We start from the raw sequence: 19,934 nt of genomic DNA, 5'->3' as shown, positions 1-19,934 counted from the left end.
TTGAAAGATTGTGTGACATACCGTGATGGCCAAAAGAAACAATTCCTGGGACTTACAGGGAGGCTTAATTTGCTAAGAATTTATTGGATACTTCTGAAAAGTTAAACCTATTTGTAGACCAAACTATCAGCTCGGGAACGCATTTTTGTGCTGGAACCCATTCCTTCAGGGCCAAGACTGTACTTCCGAGTAACGCCTGGCTGTAACTGCATGCCATTTCAAAAGTCGAAATTTCTTTTTAGCTGATCCGATTATTGCAAGCAAATCATGAACGTTCAACTTCTGCAGCGACCTACTTCGTAGCGATTGAAGTTGCAGGGATGGCGTGAAACAATCAACCAGAGAAAACTTATTCCAAATTCTTTACATTGAAGTCTGGTATCCAAGCATCGGGCCAGTAACCGGCTTAACTAGTGCTGCAGATGTTGTGGAAAACTTTGACTGCGAAATGGCGGCAGCGAACGACCTTCTCTTGTTTATTCCCTGTTTATTTCAGCTCATTATTCTTTGTAAGGCTAAAAGACCAGGGCCTCGAGTTGTTCTTGATATCCCAGTGGATTTTCATCAACGCGTCAAAGTTTACGACGATTTTGTCGAGATCATCGAAGCCCCAACTTTTGCAGAAGCGGAGTTTGACATTGTTCTGTCTTACAGGACTAGAGAGGCAAGACTCTTATCAATCGAACTCACATCAATCGGAATAGAGAATAAACAGGGTCACGAGTTTAGATACGTTGTTATTGTTGCTCAGCGATCTGAAGTTACACAGACGTTGCGTGTTAAAGTTGGCCTTCGTGATTCAATGGCGTATTTAGAAAACAAAGCTCTTGGGATATTTCCTGATCTTTACATCGAGCAAATACATGTGACCGTAACATTAGTCGATCTGCTTCCTGGTGGATTGGAATCGAAGCCTGTTTTAGCTGGGGATTTTTTACGTTTGCCATTAGTTCCTCCGTGGAGTAGACCTCTTAAACCTGGCTTCAGTTTTCCATGGCCTTTGGAACAGTTGATAAAATACGATCCAAAGAAAATCGAAAAATGCCAGCATCTTAAGGGTAAGTGAGAAATTAAGCCACTTGACAGATTTTGAGTTAAAATTTAACAAATAGATTGTTCAACTCAATTAAACAGGAGAAGTGATATGAAAACGTTAGTCATACCACAGAATTCTTGCTTAAAATTCACGAAATTGTAATATTGCTGCGTATGTGTGTATTTACCAGTTTCCAGCTTTAAGACTGTTTATAATATGATGGCAGCCGATTACAGGTGATTGCAGGCAGTAGAACATGGTGCAGTGAAACCCCGCTCTACGGACACCTGCTTCTAATGGACAGTTTTCTTTGTCCCGACAACTAAAAAGCTCATATATTTTCTCTTAAATTAGCCTGCTTAATACGGACACCCGGATAATGCGGACACTTTATCATGTCCCTTTGGTGTCCGTGTTAACGGGGTTCCACTGTAACTATTCTCGGTTATCGCCTAAAGATGATCACAGATGATGGTAAGGGACCACAAGTGATTGCACATGATTGTTTTGGCAAACTACATTTATTTGGCCAAATTGGAACAGGCTGCAAACCATTTTGTTTGTTTGCAATCGTGGAAACTTTGCTAAACATGTACATCTACTGAATATTTAGAAGGGGAACAGGCATAGATGTTCAACCTGAACATCAAGCAGATTTTAGGTCTTAAAGCATGTAAATGAAAATTATTTTGACATAGTGTGTTTCTTATGCTGCTTATTTTTTCTTTTTGGGGGGGGAAAGCTTGAGTACTCAGGTGTATAATAGTGACAGAGAGTTGCAAGTAAGGAGAAACATGTTAGACCCCCCCAAAAGAAAAATTCCTATTGGACAAAAAGGAGAGCCCAAGAAATTCCAGTGGCCCACAATGTACTGTAACACTAAAAAATAAACACTAAACATATATTATTTGGAATGAAAAAAGTACTCTCAGGGACACTTTTTGTCAACACCAGTCCTTGCAAAATCTTTCACCACCAAAAACATTACCACTGACAACATTACTTACCAGAAAAAAGGCCCTAGATCACAGACTAATAAATTTAAAACCTCCAAATGTCTTTCCCACCTCCCATCACTGTTATATCTGTTAGTCCCTTACTGGGTAGTAGTGGCTTCCTAATTAATACATGTTGCTTGTATGAAATTTACCTTAAGCAAGGTGAAGGTAAAAGGTAAAGTCTGCATATGGGCAAAGTGGCCCACCAGGCTGGAGCTTATTCTGGTTTCTGTAGCATGAAGCGACTAGGAGTATTTCTACTCCTCCCTGGATGGGATGCTAGTCCATCCCAGGGTTATCCTCATCATTAAGTTCACCAATACTCATTTATACACCTGGGTAGAGAGACACACTGTGAGAGTAAGGTGTCTTGCCCAAGAACACGATGCGATGTCCTCGGCCAGGGCTCGAAACTGGACCGCTTGATCCAGAGATAAGCGCATTAACCATGAGGCCACCGCGGTTCCCAACCTAATGCCAGGATAAGATAAAATTTTCAAAGCTCAACAGTTTGAGTGTTTTTGCTTGCTTAACAGACATTGTTGACTTACTGACATTTCCTGTGGCTTTAACTGGAAAGGAGACTGGTCTGAAAAGGTACTATAATGGTCCCTTTTTGAAAATTGCTTTAATATATATCTCATTAACTGTACTTTAGTGTGTACCAAATATGGTACTGTTTGGTATTTTGGTATGGTATTTCTCCCCATTTAGCCCAAGAATCTTTAGGTTCTCAATAGGTGCAATTAACCTTCACCTTCTGAGACAACTCTTAAGTCCAGAATTTTCTATACTGAAAATATAGTCTTCTCAATAGGATTGGTTTTTATCCAACTGTTAGGTGGAAATGGAATCAGTCTGGGGAGGAGGATACTCTGAAAATCATTGGGTCGGGGTGTGCAGCTGAGACACTGAAACCCTTACCTTATACTAGACCAAGACCAGCTTGATTTTGCAACCCTATTGTAGACTAGGCACCAAAAACCCCTACCCTGTACCAGACTAGCTATGAAACTTTGTCACTATCATAGTCCAACATACACTTGTCTAAAAACCAATATCTTACAACGTTGCTTTCAAGTTTCAAGAAGTAACTGATCTTGCCTATAATTGAAGACTGTTCTTTTATGACTGATTCCAATCTTACCTTGAACAACTGCATTGATTTTGACAAAAATAATTGTTCATCAATCTCTCAATAAATTACAACATATAATACTTTGTTTGTTTTGTTAGAGTTCTACCACCACTTGCATGGCCTAGACAAGAGTTAGCTGAGGCATACAGCAGGACAAAACCAAGGTAAAAGACTTTATAATAGATGTGCATCTGCCTTAAACGTTGGTCACACTGCCTCTTAAGATTAGATGTAAAATAATATTTTAATTTTCTTCTTAGGTTTACAATTTCAACATGGATATTCATAATGGAACCATGTCTTGATGGTCTTTGTGGAATTTTTAATCACAGGAGTACAGCGCTCCTGACGCCGTTAGTGAGCATTACATCAAGTGGTGAGCTAGCTAGATCATTTAGTACTGATACAGCTGTTTTGTTTCAAGTTTATTTACCAAATCTCTAGTATGAAGGCTCTTTTGGACATGCATAACACTGTTGTTTAAGATATACATGTTAGCCAGTATGTAGTGTAGACCTTTGCATGCATAGGGTCGGACTTTTCAAATTAAAATAAAGTAGCTGAAGGATTTCGTAAAGTAGGAGGAGCACTATTCTGTCAAGATGGTGGTGGCCTTGTGGAGGAGAGTGCCAGAGTGGGTTACTCCCTCCTGCATGGTATACAAGGTGCAGGCCCTGAAAAAAGTTTGAAAATCTGTTTATCTTGAGGTGCAGTCTAGTGCATCTGTAGCAATGGCATGCATTATTTTCTTCAAAGTACCCAGGGCAAATACTTGAGGTAGCCAATAAATTGCATTGGGTGCCAGCTTATTTAAAAAACTTTGATTGGGTGCACCTATCCCTTACATGCATACAATGGAATTGCGACTTTTTTGTCGTTTCCGACCTCTCAGTCAAATTGAATTCCGATTTCTCGAACTACCCACCTTTAAAAGCAATCTTCATTTCCCCTGGAGGTTCAAAATATGGGGATTCTGCTGTATTATTTTTATCAAATGTCATAGGCACGCAAAGTGTACAAAGAGTAATACTGACCTATCAAATGCTTATTTTCCAACAGGCCTCCTTCATATACAGGTACAATACACACCTGACATGGGTCATGCATTTATCATCAACAGTCGCTTGCCTCTTAAAAAGTGGTTACAGATTGTGATGTCAGTTGATGACACAACCGTTCATGTCACAATCCGACATTTCAATGGTCATGTTTTTGAGAAAGAGGAGAATGCTGTGCATGGAGAGTAAGTTATAGACAATAATTGATAGCTAAGATACTCAGTAACATTAACTCAGCTAACTGAAGTACAATTCAGAGAGTAATCAGACATGCTGCCTGAGTCTTATTTGGATATTTGGATTACAACCATGATTACTATCTGTAGTGAATTATATAATGCAAGGTCCAATTATATTAAATCTTATCAATAACAAATTTTAGGATTAATTTAAAAAGTCTCAAGTATTTTCCCCTGGCAGAGACATTTGTGTTGTGTTCTTGGGCAAGACACTTTACTCTCACAGTGGCTCTCTCCACCCTGGTGTATAAATGGGGGGTAACCCTGCAATTGACTAGCATCCCATCCAGGGTGGAGTAGAAATACTCCTAGTCATTTCATGCTACATTTCATTTCATGCTACAGTCATTTCATTTCTCCTAGTCATTTCATGCTACCGAAACCGGAGACAAGCGCTGGCCTGATGAGCCGCTTGGCTCACATGCAGAATTCGCCTTTTACAAAGTATCCTCCCCAAGTCTGACAACCTATAGAAAACATTACTTAAGGAGAAGTCATTAAAATGCATATATTTGACGTGCATATGGTGTAGGTGTCCAAATGCAGGTATTCAGTAACAAAACATTGTAATTGGTTGTCTGTGATTGAAAGGAGCATGGAAAAAGAGTCTAGTAAGTGACATCTGATATACTGCAAGATTCTCTTAGCAAATTACAAGGAGAATTTGACATGAGATCCAGAGTCATCATGATGGTTTTCCATGCACCCCATCAATGGGTAAAAGGTAAAGTTTGCATATGAGCCAAATTGCCCATCAGGCCAGAGCTTATCCCAGTTTTTATGGCATGAAGCAACTAGGAGTATTTCTACTCCTCCCTGGATGGGGTGCTAGTCCATGGTGGGGTTACTCCCAGCATTAAGTTTGCCGGTACCCATTTATACAGTTGGGTGGAGAGAGGCACTGTGAGAGTAAAGTGTCTTGCCCAAGAACACAACACAATGTCCCCGCCAGCACACTAACCATGAGTCTACTGTGTTTCAATTGGAAACCCACCTAATTGCCCACCAAGAACTTGACAAATGTCTGCAAGTAGAACCAATCTCAATCAAGAATTTTGTTTTAGATACATTAAAGTGGGTAATAGTATTATCATTAAGAAAATGGACCATCTTTTAATTCCAGACAGTTGAACCTTGCTACATGTACACTGTACCTTGACCAGCTCAGTTATCCCGGTTATTGCACCAGTACCAGACAGCGGTACACTAGTTATAGGCATGCGTGGCCTCTGCCCTCGTGCTGTTCTACTCGTGTCTGAGAGCCCGCTTGTTCTGTTATCGTCATACCAGTTTAATTAAAACCTTAGTTGTGTTATGAATTGTGTCATTGACTTATCTCAGAAAAGTGGAGATTGTGATTATTTAGTTCAGACAACCTCAGCTAATGGACGCTTCTTGTTGGCAGACACATCCTGCTTGCTGACGCTTCACACCTAGCCTCATACAAACACTACATTTTAAACCTCCCATGGCAGACACCTCTCCTTATGTACAATATTTTAAGTACCAAGAGTGTCCACTAACAGGAGGTTGGTCTGCCATTATTCTTACCTGGCAATTTTTACTCTTTGCGTAGTTTCCCGCATGGAACATTTAGTTACAAGGACACTGATGGATTTTGGGTGCTCGGAGGAACAGAAGGCTCAAAGACTTTTAAAGGGATTATTGGACATACCCGTATCTACAGGAGACACTTTTTGTTTCCAAACCAGGTACTAGATAAAGACTGATTTACATGACAGAAAATTTTTGGCATGGTTCTGATATAAATGGTGTATACCAAAAATGGCACGGCATGTAAAGTAAGTGTTTTAAAAAAAGGGTACATGGAAAAAAATGGCACGGCATAGATAAACTTTGTTGTGTAAATGACACGGATTTCCTATTCAGTGTGTCAGAGCTCGGTTAAATTTTGGTCCGGCATGGATAAGAAAAAGTTGTTTACACCAGCAAATTTATTTGTGCTGAACCATGTTTTTGGTACACATACTATTTATATCAGAACCATGCCACAAAATTTTTGACATGTAAATCGGTTTTAAATCACTTATTAAAATAATATGGAAATAGATGTATTAAAACAAAATGTTTAAGTTCTGTTGGCCATATTAATTCAATATGTTCTCTTTAAATTATATACCTTTTTTTTATTTTAGGTTTTCTCTCTGCCCGAAGATCACCTGATGTTCAGCATGGGTTAGTGGATTAAATGAAATTTTGGATCACTATGTCTTAAAGGGAAATTATTTTATGACTATTTGATTTGATTCATTTGTTTCTTTTACTTTTCACAGCTCTGACAGATCATTCAGCAACATGCAGTGAAAAGATTGTTAACTTGCATGAAGCTGCTCTGGAAGAAATTGAGAAAGAGTCAGAGAAAAATGGTAAAACCGTACTAATAATAATGGATGTTGACTTTATATGACCTTAGACTGACCAATTAAATGAAATGGGTAAGGTTTTACTCAAGAGCAAGATGCTTCACTCTCAGATTGCCTCTCTCCACCCACCATGCATTGATAAAATTTTATCTGAAAGGGCTCTGACAAACTGTTGGTGTGCAGCAACTTATTAAAACTGCTGAGGGCTGGAGTGACTAGTATTTCATCCAAGAGGGTAACAACACTCCTGGTTTATTGATACTGAACTAGAGTTATGTGCCAGTTGGATTATCTCATGTGGGATGTGAACAGGTATAAAACCTGAAAGCACACGTTAGTCTACGGTGGTTCCTGGAAGGACACTCTACAAAGTTTTGTATGGGGAGGCTCGGCCCAGGGATCCAACCCCTTACCTTTTTGTATATCATTTTGACTGCAAAGGCACCACTTTTGTATACGTTTTATTACAAAAAGATACACCTTTCACAGACCTAATTAATTAAGAACACTGCATCCCTTTTCTAAACCGTTGGGATGAAGTTAATAATCAATACTACGGGAGAACATTGATTTCAAGCATTACTATAGGAGATGGTAACCAAAAAACAAGTTCACAAGTTCATGCACTTTCACATTGTACCTAAATGACAGATTTCCCTACCCTTTTATATACCTCAACTTGTGAAATCCCTACCTTTTTATATAACTGAGGCCTGAAAAAGGTGCCGCTTTTGGGCAAAGCCTCCCCGTATAGGTCATTATAGGGAGTACCCCACTCCCCTTGATGACGATATCTTTTCCCTTCTTTTCTAGAAAACTATGTGACCAAGCGTGAATCACTGATGGATCTTGTACCTGCCCCTGACAGTCTCAACCCTCAATGTCAAGTTCCATTATCAGGGGAGACCCGTGAGGTGGATCTCATTGTGCAGCAAGCCATAAGCCAACATCACAATGATTTGAGATCTGTGGCAGACTTTTTGTATCGGCTGGCTTTTGCAAAATTGGTATAAATGTTGATTTAAATTTTTTGATTCCTGATTCATATAATATTTTGCTCAAGGATCATGAAATTAAATGCTTACTTTGAATTATAGGTTGACAGCCCACAGGAGGCCAGAAAGGCACTGGCCATTTTGAGAGTGGCTAGTTGTATGGGACACATCAAGTCACAGTACATGACAGGGGTTATAAATATGATTGGTTTAGGTGTCCCGCAAGACAAGACCCAGGTATTTTTAACTTTACTGCAGTCAATTCTCTCAATAATTCACTGAATAAAGTTTTTTTTAAACATTGCTTGATTTGAATTTCAGTTTCTAATCTCAATACAAGCTCTTACATTAAACATGAGTCTCCAACGATGTAGTTAGATAAAAATTTAGAATTCAAAGTATAATTAAATTAAATGTCTTAAAGTAATAGATGACCTTTTTCACATTGCCTTTCAAACTTACTTGCAGGGCTGGAAGTACTTGCTGCTTGGTGCAGCTAATGACAATGCTCTGTGTCAGATGTCTCTGGCATACAGGCATTTTATCGGGGCTGATGGATTGCATCAGGACTGTGATGTAGCTATTGGTGGGATATCATCAATTCATGCATTATCATAATTACATGAGATTATGCTAAATCTGCAGGTGTCAAGATTGATCAATGCTTCTCTTCTGTGTTTCGAGGATATTTTGCGAGTCAGGGAAAAGTCTGCGTTTGTTCTGAGTAAATTTAAATTTATTATTACCATGAGTCAGGAAAGTTCATTCAAGATAATTTGTTGGGTTTTCATCATGCATAATGTTTATAACAGACTTCCTGTCTTGGTCAATGGATGCCATTTTCTTCAAAAGAAATGTTAAATTGGCTTCTTTTCATTTCAGAAGTCTTGTTATTATATCATGTGATCACTTCTGACCAATGACATGACAGCAGATTCTGTGGCAGATTGTAACATATCGTAATTGTTCAGCACAAGTAATGCATCCTCGTGGAATGATCATAATTTGACTTCATTGATTTTCTGTTCAGGATATTACAAGGCAGCTGCTTTAACTACAGACAAGCTCCTGCAGGAGCATCAAGAAGTTAATGTGAGTAAAGTTGTTTTTTACACCTTGATGACTGGTGCACCCAATGGAGACCAACCATTGATTGGCATGGCCTTGGTGGGAAACTGGATAATTTTGATTGTGGCACCTTACATGGTCTACCACTGTGCACAGTATTGAAATTCAAAACAAACATAAATTAGAAATCTCTGCGTGGCCCTTCAGGCTAAACTGGAACCCAGGCCTCTTTCTGTTTCACTTGGCTGTTGGAGATCTGTTTGTATAAGCCAACCACACAGCTAATATAAAGCAATCAGGTATTTATATACTCTGTAATTCAAAATTAGAAATTCATTATGATGGTACTTATGCTGACGTGCAGTCTTGCATAGTTAGCCAGGTCATGGTCAGACAGAACTGGTCAATTAAGTCATGTTAATACTTCAGTGCCTCTGTGCTTTTGTTCCCAGACCCACTCAGAAGCAGTGCGTTTAGATGATTATGACGAACTCGCCAATCACAAAGGACAAGAGTCTGACATGTTCCAGTGGCTTACCCATCAAGCCTTGCATGGTTTGACAGGCGCTCAAGTGGGTCCTGTTGTTTTTAAGTCAAATTCATTATGTGACTCTCGTGCATATAATTGTTAATTTATGCCAATTATTTCAATAATTAGTGGAGCTGTTTCCATTTTATCTTCCGACCTTGTTTGTCTTGTTGCAAATACAGTTTTACATTATTTATACATTCATTCGCGCAGATGTGCATAATTATGCACGCATACTAATTTTGAAGGTATGTAAAGTTGTTTTTCAGGTTCTCGATTGAACTCATTTATGCTTGTTATTTGTATCGTGATGCGAAAAAAAAATACTCGAATACTTGAGGAAGTTGTGTTTGGTTTGCTTTGAGACAAATGCACTAACAAAGAATTCACCAAAGCAGCCGTTTTATTTTTCGTTTCAGAACTTGTTGGCGGAGATGTACTATTATGGTAAACGCGGTTTGCAGAGAGATTTAAACAGAGCTGTAAAATATTATCAGATGGGAGCCGACAAAGGAGACGCCGAGGGTCTCTACAACCTGGGCGTGTCTATGCTTAAGGTAAGCAACAAAGTGACCGACACTGTCCGAACACTAGTTACAACGGAACGGAAAATATCGAATATCGCATTTTCACGTAATGCAAATAATTAGCAATTGTCGTGACTTGTCAGTGGCTAGCAGATCAATTATTCGGCTGAGGCAAATAGCTGATCTGCGAGACACCCGACAAATCACGATATTTTGCGATAACCGAGTTTAATAATTGTGTTATCATTCAATCACCAAGTTTGTTTTCATATTTACATCACGCTCTGACAGCTCAGGGAAGTGATCCGCCGTTTGTCACACAAGAGCGTGGTTACAATTACGCATGAACAGAATGTTATTTGCAGCAAAACACATTTAGACGATATTACGCATGAGCAGACCATTATTTGTAGGCATATTTGTAGGTCACGTGGTGGGCTTAAATTTCGACCAATGAAAAGGAAGAAAAATGCAGTCAAATGATAATACGACTTGATAGAAAATCCGGCTATCTGTTAACACTTGGCAATTTTGATCGAAAACTCGACTCCAATACAACGAGGATTATTTTAGTAAAAGCGAAAGAATAGCCAAAAAGAGAGCAAACATAGCTAAGCTTCGCGAATTGACGTGGGGCAACATGTCGTGAAGTCACTGATCAAACAAAAAGTTAATAGTACATTCGAGATGGCTTGTTCGGTGTGCACAGACGTTGTTGCCCAAATAAATAATGTTTCATGGAGTTTGTCTTTTTTTAGTTGCTAAACAAGTTACAAGAAAACAGCAGGATCGAGTTCCTAAAAGCTGGGGTTTATTTAAATATAATCTGTCTGTTTCAGTAGCACTTTATGCCCTTCGCCAAGTGTTTTAGGTGTTTTTTCGGGCGTGTAGATGAGAAAATTTACTAAAACCCACTGCGCGTGTTTTTGTGTTGTCGTTCTTTGCGCGAGCATTGGCTGTAAACAACGAGTAATTGCTAGCATCTCGCATTACCCTCTCTCTGCAACAGTTGAGTATCGTAGTTAGCACTTAAAATATATCACCGACGATTTTTATTAGCAGTAGAAACGAAAGGGAATGTTTGCGAAACGAACAGTTGCAAACGATGCTAGTATCGCTGTTCAAGCGTATTTTTACAACACTGAAATGAAAGAAAAGCAAACAACGCGAGGTTTATCCAAGCGAGACTTCTTCATTCCGTTAAACTACAGAAATGTCTCAAGCATTTTCCTCTTGACTATTTTTCAAGCATTTGAGACAAGAGCTGTAAAATTTTCACAGACTATTTTCTAGCCACTGAGTTGCCGCTTCCGTTGGCGAGCTTTGGCCTGTGTCACTGATATTGTGATATTGACATTAATGGCGTGAAGAGTAGAATTTAGCCATAAATTAAAATTCTACCGAAAACTTGCACATCAACGAGAAATTGCGAAGAGAAGACATGTCGTTCATTTAAATAAACTGAGAAGGCTGTATCCCATTGCACTGCTTTAAGTTGAGTATGGTTTTACGTCGATTAGCAAATTAATAAAGGAGCTCTTCGTTTTAAACAGTTCAGTAATTATTGGTCTCTTTGAAATGCTTTCATGTGCATCTTTTAATCGTTAAATTTTCGCTTCAAGCATTCAGTGGACTTTTCTTGGTTTATACACTCACCTTTTTTGGTCTTGCAGTCTTTTTCTTCAGTTTTACACTTCTTAAATCATCATTAAACACGGGAAGAAATTGCAGACGCTTGTTCTGTGTTATAAAATATAAAGACAAAACACATTCAAGTGCAGCCTGAGTAAATGTAGACGTTTGATATACCACCGTTGTTTTTTCATTTGTATTTTTAATTTCAGTTCAACAGCGCAAAAGCTGTCATTTTTGGTAAAACTTCCTGTCAAAACTTTTATGTTAACTAGCAGGAAGTCGCTCGGGGTTATTAGTGTTTTCATTGAATGGGTTGCAGCAGCTGTCGTGTATGATAAACTTCAAGTTATTAAAGCTGAAAGGTTTAATGAATAACGGTTAATACATACTTTACGTCCTTGGACTTAGTAACTGGAAGAGATAAAAATCACTTCGGTTGATAGTGCTCCAGCATGTGAGATTGACTATGTTTTCCTCCAGTCTTAATTTTAAGGCTTTGTCTCGTCGCAGCTTTGAAAGGTCTTCTTTTCGTTGTCGGAATTTCGCCAAGTATTGACATAAGTAAACGATAACTTAAGTACGTGGGGCAGGGGTTTCCTAGACGTTCAAGTAAGAATTCTTGACCAATGTTATATTACATTAGTAACTTTATCACGCAGCGCAGAAGTTTCTCAAGGCTGGATTCCGCAAGTACATAAGCATTAGCACACAGTAAAATGTTGACATTTACTGCCCGTAGTAACAAACATTTCCAAGCAAAAGGTGCTACTTTACACGCATGTTCAATGCTTATGCTTTTTCTTGAGTGGAAACCAGCCTTCGGGCATTTTAATAACGCCTTCACAATTACCGCCTAATTAGCGTCAGTTCTCAACTGATGAAAGTTCTTTCTCTTACTAAAAATCCCCAACTGATGAAAAATGTAGATCGATTGGTTGATCTCAATTGAGTATTCGCTAATTTTAGGAAATACATTAAAGCTAAGTCCGGTATGTTCATCCGAATGGCTCGATCATGTTTATTCAAATTTAAAGTAAGTGGTGAATAACCTCCATTTGTAATTAAAAACGGCAGATTTTCGATTTCCGTTTTTTAGTCCTCGTTTTTTGTGTGAACTTCTCTTGTCAAGTAGCTTTTAGTTTTCTCCTTTCAAGATAGTAATAAAAAAAAATACAATCTTCATGTCATCGAAGAATGAAAGACGCGAGATCCTTAACTAGCCAAAAAAAAAAAAAAAAAAATGATGAAACTAATTATCTCAGATAGCTTTGAAATCTACATATTATATGGAGTTAATTTTTATCCGATTTGATCCATGTGTGATCGACAGAAGACGAAATATGGTCAAATTTCGGTCTTGAATTTTAGTTATAGCATAGGTTCTCTGAAGTGTTAATTCATTGGTTTTATAACGGTGTCGAGATTATACAAAGGTTGCTAGAGGTGTAGTTATCTTGCTGAGGCCCGGACCAAGCCTCGTTCCGTTTTGTTTCAACGAAAAACTATGGGAAAACGAGATTCCTTGAAACACCACCTCAATTCACAATGTGAACGTTTATTTGCAGGGGTTAATGTTCTATTCTTCTGTGGGTAAATTACTATGCGCGGAGTATAATAGGCGTGAAAACGGATGAAAAGCTTGAAATAACTTTTGCTATCCTCTTTTCTTAATATAAAGTCTTAGTATAATTGAGTTACCTGAACGCTGGCTTATCCAAAGCTCGACTGTTCTACTGAGCCGCCGTATATACCATCACAAACACGAATCGTATCTACGCGGAGAAACTTCACCACCTTGCACCTGGTGATTTGAATTTTGAGGCGAATATGTATAATTACCACGATTATCAGTAGAGCAAGGCGCGACTGAAGTTTGGTGACCAGGTTTAACGTTCAAATTGTGTTGTTGTCACGGGCAACTGGCTCCGTTTCCAGTGGCAACTTGTCGGCCTTTGACGTCATCAGCATTAAAGCGCGCGAAATTGTAGGCGACGATATTGTTACCATTGGAAACGAGGAAAGTTGCCCGAGGCAACACCGTAACTTTAAGGCCAAAACTTCGTCACCAAAGCTCCGCCTCACTTAACTGATAGTCATAGTATATTCCTTTTTACATATGAATTTATTTATTTATCTAAGAAAAAGAACAATGCGTCTGCAATGTTTGATAGGTCTAAAACTGCTGCTGATAAGTCTGTTTAACATTCGTGCTCTTGAGGTATAAAGTTAAGCTCATTTCGTGTTGTTATTTACTTATTAAATATTTCTTTCTGATGTGTAATACGACTTCCTAGGTAAATACGGACGATTAATTTCAGTCAGAGCCTCTTATATGTCCAGTTCCTGAAGTGTTGTTGGCAACATGACATGTTTGCATATCGAAATGTCGTAATAAGAAATAAACTAAAGGGCTGGTTTTCGCCAACGCATAATCATTAGCAACATACGCATGCGCAGTAAGATGTTGATAATTAGCGCCTTTTGTTAGGAAAATCACCCAACAAAAGCCACTTACAGTAGCTTACTACGCCTATGTATTTTGCTCATGCTTATGCTTATGTGAAAACCAGCTGTCTTAAACCAAGGAAGAAGTGTTATAAAAATACCTCAGCGGGTGCTTTCCTTATCAAAGTCGTTTATCTTTTGTTTTTTCCTATACCGTTGAGAGCGTGAAGGTTTTAAGCGCACTCGCCCCGCTCAGTTGCTTTTCATCAAGAAATTTTTATTTTGTGCTGTCTATATAGAACCATAACAATAACAAAACTCTGGGGAACACGAACTCCCACACAGCTTTTCTTCTTGCCCCTTACCTGAACAGTTTTTCTTAACCAGCACTACTCTTTCCGACTGACTCGTCACTACATCTGATTACTAAATTTTGTTCGGGTTCCTTCTTTTGAAAATGACTGTTTACATCATGACTTTTCTGAATTCTGCACTTTCCAATTCTTCGCTTTCTTTCAAGCTTCACTACTTTATTATGTACACTCTAATCAAGATATCTTTCAAAGTTTTCTTTCAGCCAAATTGTACATCACTTGACGGTGACCGAGAACAACATCTTTTAACAAATGAATTTATCTTTGACTCATAAAAGTTCAATTATTTAATCTGTTCAGTGTGTCTATCAGTGCCAAAAGTGACCTTGAGTGCAGCTGAATGTAGAGAAATATGATTTATAAGCACAGGTCACAGTGTTTAACCATAATTCACATCGTTTGTAGAGTACTACTCAAAGGTTTTGTGCTGCTCATTAAAATTTTTGTTTGGTGAAGTTCTTAGCACCCTTTTTGCAAAAAAATTTAAAGCGAAGTAATGCTTCATTTATCAGCTTGAGTTTTGTCTTGCCTTGTTTCAGATTATGATGATGATGAATATTAGACAAAAGAAATTTTGATTAACTTTGGTTTCACAAATTTTGCAGCAGAAACATATTTAAACCAGAACAATATACTTTTAACCGTACCTAAAGAGGAGAAAGCACAGTATATTCAGCTTTGAAAACAATTGAACTAGCAAGGAACAAAACATTGGTTGTAAACAAGTAAAATAAAATAATTAAACAATTAGAGCATAAGAACGTTTATTCGAGAATTTTGTGGGTTATTTTTCATCGATAGAGGAGCAGGGATGGCTCAGTGGTGAGAGCACTCGCCTCCCACCAATGTAGCCCGGGTGCCATTTGTGGCTTGAGTTTGTTGTTGGTTTTCGCCTTGCTCCGAGGGTTATTCTCCGTGTACTCCGGTTTTTTCCTTCCTCCACAAAAACCAACATTTCCAAATCCCAATTCGACCAGGACAGAGGCCCTGCATGAAAACCAGGTAAGGCTGATGTGTCTTCCTCTCTAAATGTTGTAATTTATTTTATTTTTAGGGCCATGGAGTGGAGCAAAATGAGGAAGAAGCTATTAAGCTGTTTAAGCTGTCTGCAGAACAGGTGACAACTGGGTTAAATACTTTGTAAGCTTCACTGAGAAAACTAAAAGTGGCCATGCATTTCTATAACACTACATCAGATTCTGGGCCGAGAATTTTGATTTCACTTTTGTACCATTTCGGTGAGGGTTTTTGTTTATATTGTTTGTCCTTCAGAATCGCAAACTTTACCAAACATAGGCAGTGAATAAAAACATTTTTACAAGGCAAATTAATACTGGGTTAGCTGGGTTTTCGAACAACCCTGTCCTGACTGCTGATTACTTTGTTTGAGAAAAAAATAGATTTTTTGTTCCAACCCACTTAACTACACTGTTGGCGGAAGAAGCGTCTTTTTTGGTCTCGTGTTTGGAGAAGCACTTGAAGAACTTCTTTCACCCAACACTTCACAGCTAGGATAAGGTGCATTTATCGTTTTTTCTCCTCTGGTGACCAGGACTTTCCGCCGGCTCTAAATGCCTTGGGTTTCTATGAAGTGAACATGCGTCAGAACTACAGTGGTGCAGCGGCTTACTTCAAGAGAGCCGCTGACAAAGGCGACCGAGATGGACTGACCAACTTAGCTGTGTCTTATGACAACGGGTGGGTGGAGGGACACCCACCTGATAAGGTTTGGACAATACGGAAATATCTGGTTGGATTTCAAAATTCCTCTTGCATCATGTTCTGGTTAATTTTTGGAATGAGCGGGGCGCTTTCCAATCGACAGAAAATTCCAGCGCAAAAATTTCGAAATTTTCTGGGAAAGTCTCCTGAGACTCCGAAAATTGTTGAATTTCCGAAATGCAAACCATTGCACGGAAATTCGGGGAAAAAGGGAAGGTGGAATGGAAGTTGTGCTCTTTTTCGGAAATTTCGGAAAATGTTGTTCCATTCCATACTGGAAATTTCCGAAAATTCGAACCGGAATTTTTGTTTGATTGGAAAGCCACACTAGCCACCATCTCCAACTTAAGATGTAGCAACGAAGACTCTGTGCTGTGTAGAACAACTTATCTTGACTCTGGAAAAAGGATTTTGTTTAACCTCTCTTTGGCAGAGAGAAGCGTTCAAGTATTGGTTCGAGGCTGCCACCAAAGGACATCCTGGATCGTGTCTTGCCGTGGGGGAGGGGGTCAGTAGTGGCTTGTACGTGGACAGGAACTGCCCTTTGGGGGTTGTGTAAGTAGCGCTATGGTATTCGGAAATTTTTCGGCGTTACAATTTTTTTTTTTCGATGTTTATCATTGTTTACCGATTTGTTTGTCCTCGTAGATATCTTCGTTTCGTTGCCGAGCAAAATCCTGAGGTTGGATGGTTAATGAGACGAGGTTTAGAAGCACACTACCAAGGAAACATGTACGATAAATATTATATTGGTCTGCCGTTTTCATCTTGGATTTGCTGGCTTGCTTATTCGCTTGTTTAGATCTTTACCCCACAGCAATTACACAAGAATTGTTGTCCTATTACCCACATTACACTATTTATTACCTAACCCCTTAACAACTTTAAACCTTATTACAGGGAACACCGTTGATCTAATCAGTGCGCGCCTCCATATCGATTACTAATGCTCCGTCCACACTTATTTCTCCGGTTAGGCCTTCCGTCCACATTCATCCGTCACGAAAACGGAGCTTTTCGAAAACGCTCTTCAAAGCGGAGGAATTTGAAAACGCCGGCTTTGGGTTTTAGTGTGGACGGAAAACATCCTGAATATAGTGCTTTTTGAAAACAATGGCGTGACGATAATCACGTGATTCTCCTGCCGGAGTATACCTCAATCTTAAATCTGAAATGACCGGTGATTGTTGCGGTTTTAAGTATTGCGGCGTATTGTGGACGGAAAACATTCGATGCGTTTCCAGAGTGAAAACTCCGTTTTCAAATTCTTCCTGGTGTTGTGTGGACTGGGCGTTAGTTTCCCGAAGGATTTCTGGCCAATTTTATCCAATCAGAAAACAGAACGAGCGTCCCGAAAGTTGTGACTAACGGACCAACTCGCGCAGGCGCATGTTTGAAGCTCTGTTGGTGTCGAAGTTGCGATGTTTTGGAAAAAAATAAAAGAACGAGGAAACGAGAAGTGAAAAACAGCTTACTCCTCGTCAACCCCAACATGTGATCGTTTTGGTGAACGCGTGGTTGTTGCTAGATAACGTCACGTATCGCCATGACGACTTGCAGTCGTGGCAAACAGTTGACAACGAAGATTTCGCCGATACTTGTTTCCAGTAAAGCGAGCTTACTTCCCGAGAAGGTCCTTAAACTGCTCATTTGCTGCAACTCAGTAACTTTTATTAGTTCATTTTACGTTTCTTGAATTGTTGGCTTTTTATTTTGCTCTTTTAGGTACAAATCGTTAGTTAATTTCATGTTTGCCGCTGAGGTTGGCATGGAAGTACCTCTATACAATGCAGCCATGTTGTGCGAAGAAAATCAGGTTAGATTTGACTGCTTTAAATACTTAAAAGTCAGTTTAGTGGGTCCTTACAACACGAATCTTCTCAGCAAATCTAGGGAACGAGCGTTCATTGCTTCATCATATTGCTTGGGTCTGTTGTGATTGGCCATTGCACGAACGCATTCTGGCAGCGCCAAAGTTGGGACGAGAGCGTGAAAAATCGATGAAGCAGGGTGGTGATGGGGCGAGCTCGATCACCACCCCCGACTCCGTCGTGTTTTGCCTCGTCCCAATTTTCGCTCGACCAGACTTTGGTAGTTCTCCCTCTCCTCCGGAACACTTGCTTCGTAGGCTATTACAGTTGCTTTGCCCTTGGTTTAACGATACTTTTAATTCAGTTTATAACGTCATATTATTTTGGAATGGTAGGATAAGCTGAACAGTGTAACTGCAGTGGACTGCACGTGGCATTATTACAATCGCTCAGCTGCTATGGGCTGGGTCTTTGGTAAGAAAATTGCTTCTACGGTCTTAAATGTTCCACGTAACCTTCACTTCTGTGTCAAATTTCGAGTTGTAAGGAAAATAAGTAGCATTGATTTATGTTTTAGCATGCATCATCGAAATGTGATGAACGCGGAAAGTTTGGAGAGCACGAAAGAAGCGCAAGAGTTGTTCGAAGATCTAGCTTCTTGATTTTGATAGCTTGGTTTTGTTTGCTATGTTATAAAGCATTTTTTATGTTATTATCTTTCAGCTATGGTTAAAGTAGGAGATAATCACTGGTATGGCAAAACTGTACCTCAAAACATCACATTTGCTGCTGAAATGTACGCGGAAGCCGCCTCCAAAAACGATCTACCACAGGTAACACTCATTAGTTCTCGTAAAAATACCTGAAGACTTTCCGAATTTTCAACCAATCAGAGATTTCAATCGATCAGGGATTTGAACGAGCACTCACGAGCATATAGTATGTTGTTACGTCGGGCTGACATAAGAAGGAGACATTATGTTACCTTTTCGACCAGTACACAGGACCAGCTGAGGCTGATGAAGTTTTAGGACCAAGTATTCAAAAAAAAAAAGCCCGCTTTACTGCTTACACATATAAATTTGTTTTGGTTCCAGGCGGTTTACAATTTAGCTTACATGGTGGAGCATGGCTATTCTTTGAAAGGAATCCAGTGGAACAATGTCGACAAAAATGATGTTCTACAGGGGAACCTTACGTTTGCTGCCTCACTCTACCAGAAGTAAGTCCCCTACTTCAAGACTGTTATTGCAGAAGGAAATTCGTCGGTGTTTAACTGTCTTATTTTCAACTGGTTCAAGATTGTTATTGCAAATGGAATTTCGTCAGATTGAGATGGGGTTGTCATGAAACGCCTCTTCAAAACGTCAACGTATTTTTCTATATTGTGTTCGTTAATCAATCGAAAAAGCCACACAATAATTTATTGAAGAGGTAACTGTGAATTTGGATCGTAAAGATTTGTGAAGATTACAGACGGAAACTATTGTGTTGACGAGTTAAAACCACTTATGACATGTCACTTTTAAACTCGATGAAAATCTGTCATATCAAAATTTTATTGCATAAACTGGGGAGTTTTGCAAGGATTTCCAGCCCTGAGAAAAGCCATAATTTTACACGTGTAAAATTGCGATAATTTTTCACTGTGATGAAATCGTTGGCGTAATGTTGATGTCATGGTTGACCCTTCCACTGTATTTAAAGCCGTAGGTGTATGATCGTAACATCTTCGGCGGATGTTCCTCGGAAGTCTTCGACAATCTTCGGAAATTTCGGAAAATGTTCGGAAACGTTGATGGTGGCCTTCGGACAACTTTCGGATGATCTTCGGAAATCTTCGAAAAGTGGTCGGAAATCTTCGGAAAATCGTCAAAAATGACGTTTTTCGCAAGTTTATAAAATAAACAAAATAATACATTGTTGCTTGTAGAATTTCTCTTCTCGTGTTCAATGTTCACAGCGCTCACTCGTG

General features: G+C 39.2%; 1 protein-coding gene across 1 annotated transcript in view; it reads left to right on the top strand.

Moving 5' to 3' along the window:
• Positions 1–30: 30 nt before the first annotated feature.
• LOC145491890 (protein sel-1 homolog 3-like) overlaps positions 31–19,934 on the top strand; it is a 24,063-nt gene continuing 4,159 nt past the window's right edge. Inside the window, exons 1-22 of the mRNA XM_081471173.1 lie at positions 31–1,058; positions 2,571–2,631; positions 3,271–3,336; positions 3,433–3,548; positions 4,232–4,415; positions 6,046–6,181; positions 6,626–6,665; positions 6,764–6,856; positions 7,667–7,860; positions 7,951–8,085; positions 8,317–8,434; positions 8,879–8,940; positions 9,369–9,488; positions 9,865–10,002; positions 15,481–15,543; positions 15,979–16,152; positions 16,582–16,703; positions 16,797–16,880; positions 17,874–17,964; positions 18,355–18,433; positions 18,683–18,792; positions 19,057–19,181. Of these exons, the coding sequence (XP_081327299.1) occupies positions 449–1,058; positions 2,571–2,631; positions 3,271–3,336; positions 3,433–3,548; positions 4,232–4,415; positions 6,046–6,181; positions 6,626–6,665; positions 6,764–6,856; positions 7,667–7,860; positions 7,951–8,085; positions 8,317–8,434; positions 8,879–8,940; positions 9,369–9,488; positions 9,865–10,002; positions 15,481–15,543; positions 15,979–16,152; positions 16,582–16,703; positions 16,797–16,880; positions 17,874–17,964; positions 18,355–18,433; positions 18,683–18,792; positions 19,057–19,181 (2,921 nt within the window). The 5' untranslated portion in view covers positions 31–448. The remainder of the gene's footprint in view (positions 1,059–2,570; positions 2,632–3,270; positions 3,337–3,432; positions 3,549–4,231; positions 4,416–6,045; positions 6,182–6,625; positions 6,666–6,763; positions 6,857–7,666; positions 7,861–7,950; positions 8,086–8,316; positions 8,435–8,878; positions 8,941–9,368; positions 9,489–9,864; positions 10,003–15,480; positions 15,544–15,978; positions 16,153–16,581; positions 16,704–16,796; positions 16,881–17,873; positions 17,965–18,354; positions 18,434–18,682; positions 18,793–19,056; positions 19,182–19,934) is intronic.

This window comes from Orbicella franksi, chromosome 7, assembly GCF_964199315.1.
Source record: "Orbicella franksi chromosome 7, jaOrbFran1.1, whole genome shotgun sequence".
Taxonomy (NCBI): Eukaryota; Metazoa; Cnidaria; class Anthozoa; order Scleractinia; family Merulinidae; genus Orbicella; species Orbicella franksi.
This window is presented reverse-complemented; position numbering and strand designations above follow the sequence as displayed.